Source organism: Pelophylax lessonae, assembly GCF_965119305.1.
Source record: "Pelophylax lessonae genome assembly, chromosome: 3".
In the NCBI taxonomy this organism is placed as follows: Eukaryota; Metazoa; Chordata; class Amphibia; order Anura; family Ranidae; genus Pelophylax; species Pelophylax lessonae.
Window position 1 is genome coordinate 184,633,090 of NC_138770.1, and position 12,964 is coordinate 184,646,053.

The 12,964-nt window shown below is 44.7% G+C and overlaps 1 protein-coding gene across 12 annotated transcripts in view; it reads right to left on the reverse strand.

Moving 5' to 3' along the window:
- TRIP12 (thyroid hormone receptor interactor 12) overlaps positions 1 to 12,964 on the reverse strand; it is a 288,722-nt gene that overhangs the window by 135,116 nt on the left and 140,642 nt on the right. For all 12 annotated transcript variants that reach the window (XM_082249184.1, XM_082249183.1, XM_082249179.1 and 9 more), the window contains 2 exons: positions 7,685 to 7,833; positions 7,460 to 7,495 (listed from right to left, as the gene is read on the reverse strand). In XM_082249184.1, the coding sequence (XP_082105310.1) occupies positions 7,460 to 7,495; positions 7,685 to 7,833 (185 nt within the window). The remainder of the gene's footprint in view (positions 1 to 7,459; positions 7,496 to 7,684; positions 7,834 to 12,964) is intronic.

Genomic DNA, 12,964 nt, shown 5'->3' on the forward strand with positions numbered 1-12,964 from the left:
AGCTCTGTAAACCAACAGGTAAGATGGACGACAAGACAACACTGCCAGCTCCGACACCCTGCACGAAGAAGTAATAGCCACCATAAAGGCCGCCTTCAACACAAGCAGGAGAACCTCACAATATTTTCGAAGGGAGATTCCCGGATAACTGGCAACACCATTTTGAGGACCCACGGCGGTACCAAGTGTTAAGCTCCCTGGATAAAGATACGCACCAAGGAAAGAAAACCGCCAAGCCTGAAATATGGCCCTAAATGGTACTCAAGGCCAGGCACTGCTATACCCTCCGTTGGAGGAAAGCCAAGATCAGAGCCACCGAAAAGGAGCGAGGGAGAACCCCAAAAGACTCACACCACACAACATACATCTTCCAAGTACAATGGTAGATCTTCCTAGGAGGTAGATTTTTCTAACCTTTAGCAGCGTAGGAATCACTGATTCAGGCAAACCTCTATCCTTCAGCACCTGGCTTTCAACAGCCAAGCCATTAAAACCAGCGACTGTAAAGCAGGATGGAAGATTGGCCCTTGGGACAGCAGATCTTCCCTAAGGGGAAGTCTCTAAGGAGCATCAGCGACCAGCCGGACCAGATCGGCGTACCAAGACCAGCAAGGCCAGTCTGGAGCCACTAGAAAGACCGGAATCCCTTGCTGCCTCAATCCTGCACAGGAGTCTTGGCAGAAGTTTGAGAGGGGGAAAGGCATAAATCAGACGATACTGACACCAAGGAGCCACTAATGTGTCTGCAGCACCGGCCAGAGGATCCCGAGACCATACCACAAACCTCTGTACCTTCCATGGAATGTGTACAGTAGAGAGGGCTGGAACAACCATTCAGCCCGCTTTAGAATGCCAGCTACTTCCTGATCTGCCAGGACACTTCTTGCGCCCCCAGTACATTGATCAGCAGTCTGGACTCTTCCCAAGTCAAGACTCCATGAGCACAAGCTGTGCCGAGGACACCTCCCCACCCTGACAGGCTGGCATCCGTGGTGACAAATCACCCAGTACAGGGGGAGAAGGATTTCCCTGTCGAAGCCGGAGAACGAAGCCACCTCTAGAGACTGGATTCTTGTCCCATTTTACCAGATTCTTTTTGCGCAGATCTTGTGTGGAACAGTGCAAACGGAACTGCCTCTAAGGTAGACCTCATCAGGCCCAGCTCCCGCATGCAAGCCTGGAGGGATGACCGTCTGCTGGACAACAGAAGCTGAATTGCCTCCTGCATTTACTGGAGTTTTTCCAGAGGAAGCAACACTCTGGCTGAGGCCGAATGCACCCTGATAGTCGTTTTGTGGACAGAACCAGAGCAGACTTCTGAAGGTTCAGAATCCAACCAAACTCCCTCAGATCGCAGAGTAATCTCCAAGGCGTCCATCAGAGCAGTCGGAGACTATGCTCGCAGAAGAGATCATCATGGTACCCCAGTACTGCGATCCCCGTTGACGCAACAATGCTAGCACCGGGGCCAACACTTTGTGAAACCCAGAGGAGCGGAGGAGAGACCAAAAGTAAACGCTACAAACTGATTATGCTCCTCACCCACGGCAAAGCAGAGGAAGCGCTGGTGACCGACACATATTGGAACGTGAAGGTAGGCATCCTTTATGTCGAAAAAAGCGAGAAAATCCCTCAGATGTAGGGACGCCACTACCGTGTGGATGGACTCCATTCTTAACTTCTGTACCTGCACAAGGCAGTTTAGCACCTTGAGGTCCAGAATTAGACGTGCCTTCCCTTCCTTCCAGGGAACTATAAACAGGTTTGAGTAAAACCTGTGAAAACATTCCGAAGCTGGAACCCGGACAATCACCCCATGAAGGAACAATTCCTGCACTGCCCCAAAGTGACCCCGTAAGCAATCTGGGGACAAGGGCAGGTTGGAAGGGAAGAACCTTTCCGGGGGAAAAGACTGAAACTTGATCTTGTAGTCGGACTGAATGACTGTTGACTCATTTGACCTGTACCAAAGAGATCCACCGATCTGGAAATCAGCGAAGATATCCCCCCACTCCAGATACGGGTGAGGGCGCCCCTTCATGTGGAGGAAGCCTTGTCTGCAGGTCTGGAAGAGCCTTTATTGGAACCTCCGGGGGAGGTCCTGAAGGACTTTTATCCCTTGAGGGACAAAAAAGGCCTCTTATGAGCCAAGAAGAATGGCCCATGTCTACTAATGATTTCATCCAAGAAAGTTCCAAACAGGTGATCCCCCACAAAAGGGAGATCAAAGAAGGCCTTCTTAGAAGTCTGGTCCGCAGACCAGCATTGTTAGCCAGATAAGATGTCGCAGGACCACTGCTGACAGCCTAAAATGAAAAGGAGCCACATCCAAAGACGCATCACAGATAAACTGTAGCTCCTGGATCAACTGATCCGCTGGCTCTGCAAAGGTAGGGGGAAGCCGTTTTCCCCTCCAGGTCCCAGCAGAAAAGTTTAGCCCACTTGTCAGAGCTTGTGATACCAGGGCAATAATAAATACCAGCCTAAGCCAAACCTGAAGACCCACAGTAACCACGGAATTTTTATAGAGCAGATGGGGGAGGGGAACTCGGGGCCCCACTGTCCCAGGGAGGGGCCCACGTCCACCCCAATACCCTCCAGGGGTAGAGAGGGAACAGTTACTTACTATACCAGGAACAGGGTGGGCACCGCTCCTGACAGACTACCGATTCATCGGGACATGGGAGGCTGTCGGCCAGGAGGAACGCTGCTACCCAGGCCAAGGCCAGGTCAAATGCGCCCTCGCGAGACTTCACTCGCAGGCCAGCCCCCCCCCGTCCAGTAGGGATAAGTCGTGGCCGACCTAGCGTGGATCTGAGGCTTGCGCGCGCTCACTGGCCAGATTGAGGGGACCCTCTGGATCTAGATTATCCAGTCCGGCAGTTGATAGTAGATTCTCACAGGAACAAAGTAACAAATATAGGAAAAAAATCAATTTTAAAAAGGAAAATAAATTGCCAGGACCAGAGAGAGATCCCAGCAAGGAACTAGGTCCTTACTCCTGGCTAGGCAGAAAAAAAACTGAGTGCCTATAGCTGAGGGAGGCAAGGCAAGCTTTCTCCTGCCTAGTGTCCTACTCCTGTAGGGAGCAGTATAACCCAATGGTTAAGAAGAACCTGGAGCTGTGTTCGTCAATGAACAGAGAAATACTTGTTTTTTATATATAAATTACTACATTCCCTCTGTTCTCAGCTGCATAGGAGCTGGGGGGAGAAGCAGCAGCAGCACACTGAGCTTGCCAGTGAATGGCTGTGCAGCGGGGGCATCAGGACAAATCTGATCATTGGAGATTACACTGAGTTTCCAGCATAGCTAGAGAACTGATGGCGTGCTCTCCTGCTTAGTGTGGTCTTTTTTTTTTTAACCACTTTAGCCCCAAGCCCATTTTTGACACTTTTTGTTTACAAGTTAAAATCAGTATCTTTTGCTAGAAAAATACTTAGAACTCCCAAACATTATATATATTATTTTAGCAAAGACTCTGGAGAATAAAATGGCGGTCATTGCAATATTTGTCACGCTGTATTTGTGCAGCGATCTTTCAAACGCCATTTTTTTTGGGGAAAAATTACGAAAAATCACATTTCACTGCATTTAAAAAAAAAAAAAAAAATAAGAACAGTAAAGTTAGCCCATTTTTTTTGTATATTGTGAAAAATGATGTCACGCCGAGTAAATAGATACCCAACATGTTATGGTTTAAAATTGCGCACACCCGCGGAATGGCGACAAACTACGGTCAATAAAAATCTCCATAGGTGACGCCTTAAAATTGTTTAACGGTTACCAGTTTAGAGTTAGAGTGTAGCTCTTTTTTTTTTTTATTATTGCTCACACTCTGGCAATTACGGCGATACCTCACGTGTGGTTTGAACAGCGATTTGCAGCCCGACCTCCCGTATACGTTTTCTTTCGTGCACGAGCTCACGGCGATGGGGCGGCTAAAATGTATTTATTTTTTTTTAAATTGTAACAGGTTTTTTTAAAAAAATAAATAAAATTTGATCACTTTTATTGCTGTCCAAGCAATGTAAACATCCCTTGTGACAGCAATATGCAGTGACAGGTACTCTTTATGGAGGGATCGGGGTCGGGCTTTGATCGGGACTCCATCCAGCCGGCGGACGCGCCAGCTGGTTGCTCAGGTCTCTGTGGGACGGGATCACCGCATCGGTCGTCACCGCCGGAAAGCCGACCGTAAAAAACGGTAGCTAGGAGGCATCATCCCAGTACAACCACTTAAAGCGGAGTTCCAGGATTTCTGTGTTTATTAAAAGTCAGCAGCTACAAAAAGTGTAGCTGCTAACTTTTAACACACACTCACCTGTCCCACGGTCCAGCGATGCGGCTGTCCGAAGCCTCGATCCTCTCCCTCTGGTCTCGGCGGCGCCGGCACCACTGTGGGCACCTGGCTGTGACAGCTTGCGGCTTCACAGCCGGGTACGCACTGCGCGAGTTGCGCTGTGCGTCTTGATTGGCCGGCAATCTTCTGGGACCTCCGGCATGTCCCAGAAGATTGCAAGGATGGAGGGGGAGAGGAGAACTTCCACTCAGGGCGCGGCGGCGTTCAGAGCGGAAGTGGGAGGGGAGAGCAGTCAAAACGAGTTACTTTTGGGTGGAACTGCACTTTAAAGTCAGCCGTCGTAGGTCTACGTCAGTTTGCGTCAAGTGGTTAATAGGAAAGCAGAGACACTAGCAGGAACACCAGGGATTTCACACAAAGGCAGCAATACAAAAAGAAAACAGGATACTTTCTCATACAAGTACATTGTACAGCAGGCACATATAGGTTATATGAAATGTTGGGTTTACATATGCTTCAGGAATAATAAGTGTTGGGATAACAAACACTTTCATTTAGATATTTATTAACAATCTTGTAAAAAGCAACTCAACTGATCTTTTTTCTTCTTCTATGTAGTAAAGGAGATATGAAATCGTACCTATAAATTCTTCAGCCAAAACGTGCAACAGTAAGTGCACATCTATTTCAAAAAGTCAGTTTACTACTGTGTTAAGATCTGAATACTAATATCTCAAATTACAGTGCCATCTATAATCTGCAGGATTCAAGCACTGAACAAAATGCCTGTTTACATTACAAGGATTGAGAGAGGTGCAATTGCATGATATCCATTTCAAAACATTTAAAAAGTTTTAAGGCTAAATATAGGGTTCCATTTTATAGACTATGTATATGGGGTAATGCTGGATCTGCTCTGCTCATAAATAAAGAAAGAGACTTCGGGGTTTGTGAGGATATTGAGAAAATGGGGTTTAAATAAGCTCTGGTCTAGGTCCCGGAGCCTTTACCTTTGGATTGAATAAAGCTATATCTTTCCTGTTAAAGCTGTGTCTTTACTTCCACTTTAAAAAGTTTGTTTGGGCCAATAATTTCCTTCACTAACATGTGCCCAATGGGTGTGCTGTAAAAACTGCATGTAGCCTCAACTACATACAATACGGTGTTCTGGGAGTGAAACGAGACGACCTGTCTTTTACAACAAAATCACATCAGGCTGAGCAGCGCTCAGCCATTCATAGGCAGCTTTGCATTCTATGAACACAAAGATTCCTCGAAGAGTCAGATCATGACATCATCTGCCTGCCTCTGACTCAGCCAATAAGAGGAAGCTTTATATTCATTGATAGAATACAAAGCAGCTCACCTGACGCTATTTTGTTCTAGGAGTGAGACCGGAAGGTCTCATTCCACACCCGGAATACAGTTCTGTATACTGTATGTAGCGGAGGCTACATGCAGTTTACACAGCGCACCCAGCAGACGTACATTAGAGAAGGAAATAGTTTGTTTGGGCACGTCTGCTGGGACAAGCAGAGGTTTTCTTTTACACTACAGCATGTGTCAAACACAAGGCCCGCGGGCCGAATCCGGCCCTCCAGGTCATTTCATGTTGCCCCGCGCCGCTCCTACAGCTCTAGCACCCCCCCTTGTCACCTTGTCTCAGCAGTTGGCAGCACAGAGGAAGACAGAACTTGTTCACTAGATCCTGCACATCTCTGTGTAGCCACAGAGAAGCTCGTCTCAGCAGTCAGCAGCAGAGAGGACGACAGGACTCCTACAGATTCTGCGCCTCATTCTGCAGCACCACCTCGTCTTCGCCTCCTTGGTCTCAGCATTCAGCAGACTCCAGCAGCTGACTTTATCCTCTGGTCCTTCTCCAGACCCTGCACTTTCTGCTTCACAGCTCCACCCCCAGCTTCTTCAAAAGCAGCACATGTTGGTGGGCCATGTGATGCAAGGGAGGGTGAAGGGACTCGACCACTGACCATAAGGGGCTTGGCCTGGACATGTAGTCTTACAGATACAACTGGCCCTTTGATAACAACCTTAATGCTGATGCAGCCCACAATGAAATGGATTTTGACACCACTACACTATACAAATTTCCCTGCACCAAAATGCTTTGCAGTCTTGCTTAGGAAAAGAGCAGGCCAAACTGTTTGTCTCGTGTATAGTTTACGGATGTTAATATCAGTTGGGTCTATAACCCTAAAGTAATTGTAAAGTTTTTTTTTTTTTTTTAAACAAAACATGTTATACTTGCATGCCCTGTGAAGTGGTTTTGAACAGGGCAGCCTGGAACCTCCCCTTAGCGGGTCCCTCTTTGCTGCTACTAGCCCCTCCCTCCTGTAAAGTGCCCCCAAAAAAAGCAGCTTGCTATGGGGGCACCTGAGCCAAGCTGCAGCTACGCGTGTCCATTCAGACACATTCGGCCCTGCCCCGTCTCTCCTGATTGGCTGACTGAACGACAGCCGTAGGAGCCAATGGCACCGCTGCAATCAGGAGGGAGAGTCCAGAATGGCTGAGGGACTCGTGGACATCGCTGGGGTTCAGGTAAGTATGAGGGTGTTCTGGATATCTTAATCTCTCATAGAATGCATTAAGATAAAAAACCTTCTGCCTTTACAACACCTTTAATATATATTTGTCACACCCTATAAATGGTTTTCTTTGTGCGATTAACTATTTCTCCTAATTTTGTGCCCAAACAAATATAAGCTAATAATGTCAAACATACATCAGGATGCTCTTGCGCTTATTACTTTAAAGCAACGGGAAAAAAAAAAAAGTGAACGAGAGGCTGGCATTCTGATTCATCACATTTACAAATATAGGATATAACATTTTTTATTAAATTAAGATGCAGCCATAGTGAGCTGACCACTGTGCAACACATACACTAAAGAATACAGTATTTTATCATTTATGCTGGTCCCTTTAAGGGGAGCTAAAAGTGTAAGACAGACTAGAGTCAGTACTTGTAAATGTTGCAATTTGCATTGATCTTTGTGCAACGTGGAACAAAATCTGCATTTAGTGATGCAAGCTATTTTTTTTTCTCAGGTGCACAAGCTTGGTCAATATAAAGTACACCAAAACCTAAAACTTTTGAAAAGGTACCTGCTTCAGCAGGTCTGGCGTTACAGTACTTACAATGTCAAAGTTGTGCTCCATCTGCAGTAAAGTGATCTGAAATGACAGAAAACTGCATTTAAAATACCAGCAGCATTGGTTTTGCAACAAATTCATGCAAGTGCCACTTCTCCTCCCAGACCAATCTTGTGCAAAAAAATAAATAGGGAAATGCGCATCCCATATAAAATAGTAACTTAAGCTGCATGCCTTTTTTATAAAATACATTACATTTTAATATCTTACCAGTGCGGGCACTACATTCTTTACTGGGAACCCTCCAAGGGTCTCTTCATTTCCCATCACCAGCAGTTGGCACATCTCAATGACTGCTTGAAGCTGCTGGCTCTCATCTGTGGCTTGAAGGCCCTGTAGCAGTTGTTGAGCTTTGGAGCCTGCAGGAAAATGCAAAATGTCCTCAATGTGAAGAATAAAAGAAGGATCCGCGCTTATGGAACACCTAAAGAGATTGGCTGCAGCCCATCTTCAAATATATAGCCCTGGTTAAAGCAATATAGATAACAGAAAAAAAGGGAAGGGAAGGTATTGACGCTGCCTAACTGTGTGTTAATGATTAGTATGAGTGGCAAATGTTCATAAACCACGCAATAAGTGACAATAAGTAAAAATACAAAATACAATATATATCACGTGGCAATAAATATAGTGACACTTTAAAGTGACGTAGTGCCAAAGTGCAAAAGATATGCAATAAAGTGAACCCCAAAGAGAACAGGGGGTTGCGATGTGACAAATGCAAAAAAAATAAAAAAATCCCCAAAAAAATAAAACCACAAAAGCTATATGGTAACTATATATAAAACTGCTTGCAAACACACGGTAACCAAACTAATTGTAAGCAACCAAGCGCTTATTGAGGAGATATCTCTCAGAATAGTATGGTAAATGCTGCTACTTAAGAAAACATAAAATTAAAAGAATACTATAAAACACACAGATGGTAAATATTCCTGTAGCGCAAGGGGGAGAAACACAGTCACAACCCCTACCAAATCGTCAGATAACACGGACAAAAATAAAAATAAAATCACCAATGCGGTACAGTTCATAAATGATATGCAGCAATAGTCCACAAAGCATCGATTAGGAAGAAGCAAATTGTAGGTGCAGATGTATGGGGGTCACCAAACCGTCACCACTGTGCTCTGAAGGGGGAGAAGAAATGCCCACTCACCGACTCCATAGGCTCAGCCACTCTCGTGACAGAGCAAACAGACCAGTAACAACACCTTCCTTCAGACTTCCAAGACCGAAACAATGACTCAGGACCAGTCAAGTATAGGACATGTAGAGGAAGAGAAATTGCTCCACTAGTGTGATCACGTTTAAACTTCTCTTTATTACACACATAAAAAATATTGCACTCACATGTCTTCACTGGAAACACTGCATATCAAAAACGGGAGGTGTTCACCCTTCGGGACCGGGACCCAGGCTCCACGCCGTGGATTGCGCGCCTTCCGGGTGTGCAAACTCCTTGTGTACAGGAATGAGGTTACGCCGCCTGGCCACACCCCGACGCGTTTCGTACTTCCGACTTCCTCACGGGGGTGAGGACGCCCCAGTGAGGAAGGCGGAAGTACGAAACGCGTCAAGGCGTGGCCAGGCGGCGTAACCTCATTAATGTACACAAGGAGTTTGCACACCCGGAAGGCGCGCAACCCACGGTGTGGAGCCTGGGTCCCGGTCCCGAAGGGTGAACACCTTCCCGTTTTGATATGCAGTGTTTCCAGTGAAGACATGTGAGTGCAATATTTTTTAGGTGTGTAATAAAGAGAAGTTTAAACGTTATCACACTAGGGGAGCAATTTCTCTTCCTCTACATGTCCTATACTTGACTGGTCCTGAGTCATTGTTTCGGTCTTGGAAGTCTGAAGGAAGGTGTTGTTACTGGTCTGTTTGCTCTGTCACGAGAGTGGCTGAGCCTATGGAGTCGGTGAGTGGGCATTGCTTCTCCCCCTTCAGAGCACAGTGGTGATGGTTTGGTGACCCCATACATCTGCACCAACAATTTGCTTCTTCCTAATCGATGCTTTGTGGACTATTGCTGCATATCATTTATGAACTGTACCGCATTGGTGATTTTATTTTTATTTTTGTCAGTGTTATCTGACGATTTGGTAGGGGTTGTGACTGTTTCTCCCCCTTGCGCTACAGGAATATTTACCATCTGTGTGTTTTATAGTATTCTTTTAATTATATGGTAACTATAGCTTGACAACTCATACAAAAACGCAATTAAAGTGACATAGTGCAAAGGAGCAACATAAATGCAATAAAGTGAACCCCAAAGAGAAAATGGGGTGAGTATTATTGCAATGTGCTAGTTGGTGTAGATTATTCCAAAGAGCAGTGACATATATATATATATAAAATATGAATGCGCTGACTGGGTGAAGGGTCACATTTATACAAATATATAAGTGACTCACGTGATGAAACGAAGTATAAACATGAAAAAGGAATATATAAATACAAAGTGGCTCACTGTAGAAGTGACTATGTGCACTCAAATACATAGTCCATGGTGTTATAAGGGTTAATTCAACTAAAGTCCCAAAATCCAGAAGGTATGGTAAGGATCCAAGAGGTGACGTGTGCAGGTGAGGATACAGATGTGCTCTTCTCTCAGTAAACGCCGCACTCACCAGATCAAGGTACCCCTACAGGGGTAACCGGCGCAGTTCAATTCAAGGGTAGGTTCTCATCAAAAGGCATCATTACTCAATGGCAATACACATCCTCAGATACTTCCTTTCTTTTAAATATGGTAATACTCGTATGTGGTGAATATGTCATCAAACATAGATGGAGGTCCCGACCATGTATAGGGAGGAAAGGGCTGAAATAGTGATGTACTGCAAAATCCTTTTTATTAGTACATAAGAAACAATACTAAGAGAGGTAGATCATAAGCAGGTATTAGCAGTAGCGTGGAATCGCTTGTTCCCTGGATCGCAGTTTACTTCCGGAACGCTATGCATTCCAATAGCCGGAAGTGCAGTTGAACAAACAGCGGAAGTGACGGAAAGACGCTCTATGCGTTTCGTCATTTGCGGTCATCAGGAGCAGCCAGGCAGTACTTCACTATTTGAGCCCTTTCCTCCCTATACATGGTCGGGACCTCCATCTATGTTTGTTGATTTTTTTGAGCAGTATCATGTAGGCCTCTTTACTAGTGTACCTCTATTTGGACATTTTGGCCAATAAATTTATAGGTACCTAGTGTGACTCAGAGGTAAAAAAAAAGCAGCTGGTTGTCAAGGACTGTTTGCTAGCACAGCAGTAAAAAAATGTTGGTAGCGGTTCAGAGATCAGGTCTGACCCTGTTAATGCAGCGGTTTAGTGTGCTGTGTATTGGAAGTGAGTAATCTGCTGATACTGCACTTCTTGGGGGATGGGAGGTAGGGATCGACCGATATCGGTTTTTCGTTGCCGATACCGATATTTTGGCCATTGCATATCGGTATCGGCTGATATTTTGAACATTTAAATTTTTGCAAAATAAACACAATTCGACACAAATCTGTTACTAAACATGTTAATCTTTGTTTATTACCATTTTTAACATTAGGGCTCGTTCTTCACACCTTAACTGCATGAAAACTGATAGGAAAACCGCACTTGCAGGGACATCTGTTTAACATCATCGGATTGTGAATGATGCATAAACTGCTGCAGTGGTGCACTCTCAATGCAATAATTTTTAAATCACTACTGCAGTGCAGTAAGCGCAAAACTGCTAGAAAAAGAAAAAAGCTAGGCAAACAGCTAGACAGTGGACTACTGCTGCAGTAGTGCACTCACTGCAATGATTTTAAATCACTAACTGCAGTCAGGGCAAAACTGCTAGAAAAAAAGCTAGACAGTGGGGAGTCTGTGGACTACTGCTGCAGTAGTACTCACTGCAATAATTTTAAACTTATTGCAGCAGTAGTCCACTGACTCCAATCCACTGTCTAGATTTTTTTCTAGCAGTTTTGCACTGAATGTGCTGTGCTAGACAAAAGCTAGACAGTGGAATGGATTGGAGTGGATTGGACACTAGTACTATACTACTACACACTCAATACTCCCAGTTAAGTAGAATAATTTTATAGTGCAGAAAGCATAACATTTCAGCATGTTGACCAGTTAAACGGCTTCTTTTTTTCATAAATTGCTGCTACTTCACTAAAAACACGCTCACTTGGTACCAAGGAGGAGCAGAAAGGTATCTTCTAGCATGAGAAGCAAGTCTTTTGTAGCGGGCCTCATTTTCTTTCCACCACTGAAGAAGATCACCACTTCTTCTGTCAATTACTGGTTCCTTCACATAGAGATGAAGTTCATTATCCAGGCTCATTATTGCAGATTGGGAAAAATCCTCCGAATGAGACCCCAATAAAAACACTGAACATGGCATCTATTCGACCACGATGAAGTTTCTCTTCTATCCGTTGTCTTTTTGGACATTTTTCTCTTTCTGAAGCATCCTGCTTTTCCACATTAGAAACCTGCTCTTCTTGACTTTTCTTTTCGGCAGAAACCTCCGGCACCTCCTGTTGAAGATCTTCTGCCAGCCATTGTTTTGCCTTGGCCAATACATCATCAGAAGAGAAAGGATGGTTCTTGTATGGAGAATTCAAAAGACATGCAAGCACAACATTATTATTCTCTTCATGCTTCTCAAAATGTTTGGCGAGGCTGTCCCTCATGGCCTGCCTACATGTTTTAGTGCCACGGGTGTTGCATCCTTCATTCTCTTGAAGAAGCATCTTCAGCACTCTCACACATGGGATGACAGATGATCCAGAGGAGTTGTAATGACTCTCCGCTAGTGTCACTTCCTCTATGGGGAGGAAGGTCTCAATGACATTGGCTACAAAGTCCCACTGATCAGCAGTAGGACAAGAATATCCTCCATATTAACCTGAATGAATGGAGCTTGCTTCTGCTCCAGCATTCTTTACAGCATGTGAAACCGAATCAGCACATGGCGACCGAAGTACAGTTATGTCGGTTTGTGCAGCCAAGTCACCTTCTTGCAGTAAATCTGTGGCGGGTGGTCAGCAACAAGTTAATCCTACAACTGACTCTAAATCCTACAAAATCCCTGAATTTTTGCCAGTGTACATAGAGTACAAGTGTAAGAATTGATGCTGGTTTGAAGCCAAAGGGTGGCCATAACAAAAAATGGATTTAAATTTAGATTTTTCTTCTGTTCACTTACCTTTGCAATTTGCAAAAATTAAAACATTTTGAAAGTATTCTTACCATTTCTGAACACCTGCCTAAAACATATAACCACAGGCAATAGGCATAGGCAATGGAGTGAAATCTCCTTGGCATGCCATGGGGTAAAATAAAGGGAAATGAGGGTAAAATATCCTCACCGAGATAAAAAAAAAAAAAAAAAAAAATCACCTTGGGGAGGAAGGAGGGTCTAGGTTTCAGAACCACCTTATCCAAGAAAATATTCTTTACAAAAAGGTCACAAAAAAGGTCACTTTACTGAGAAGACTC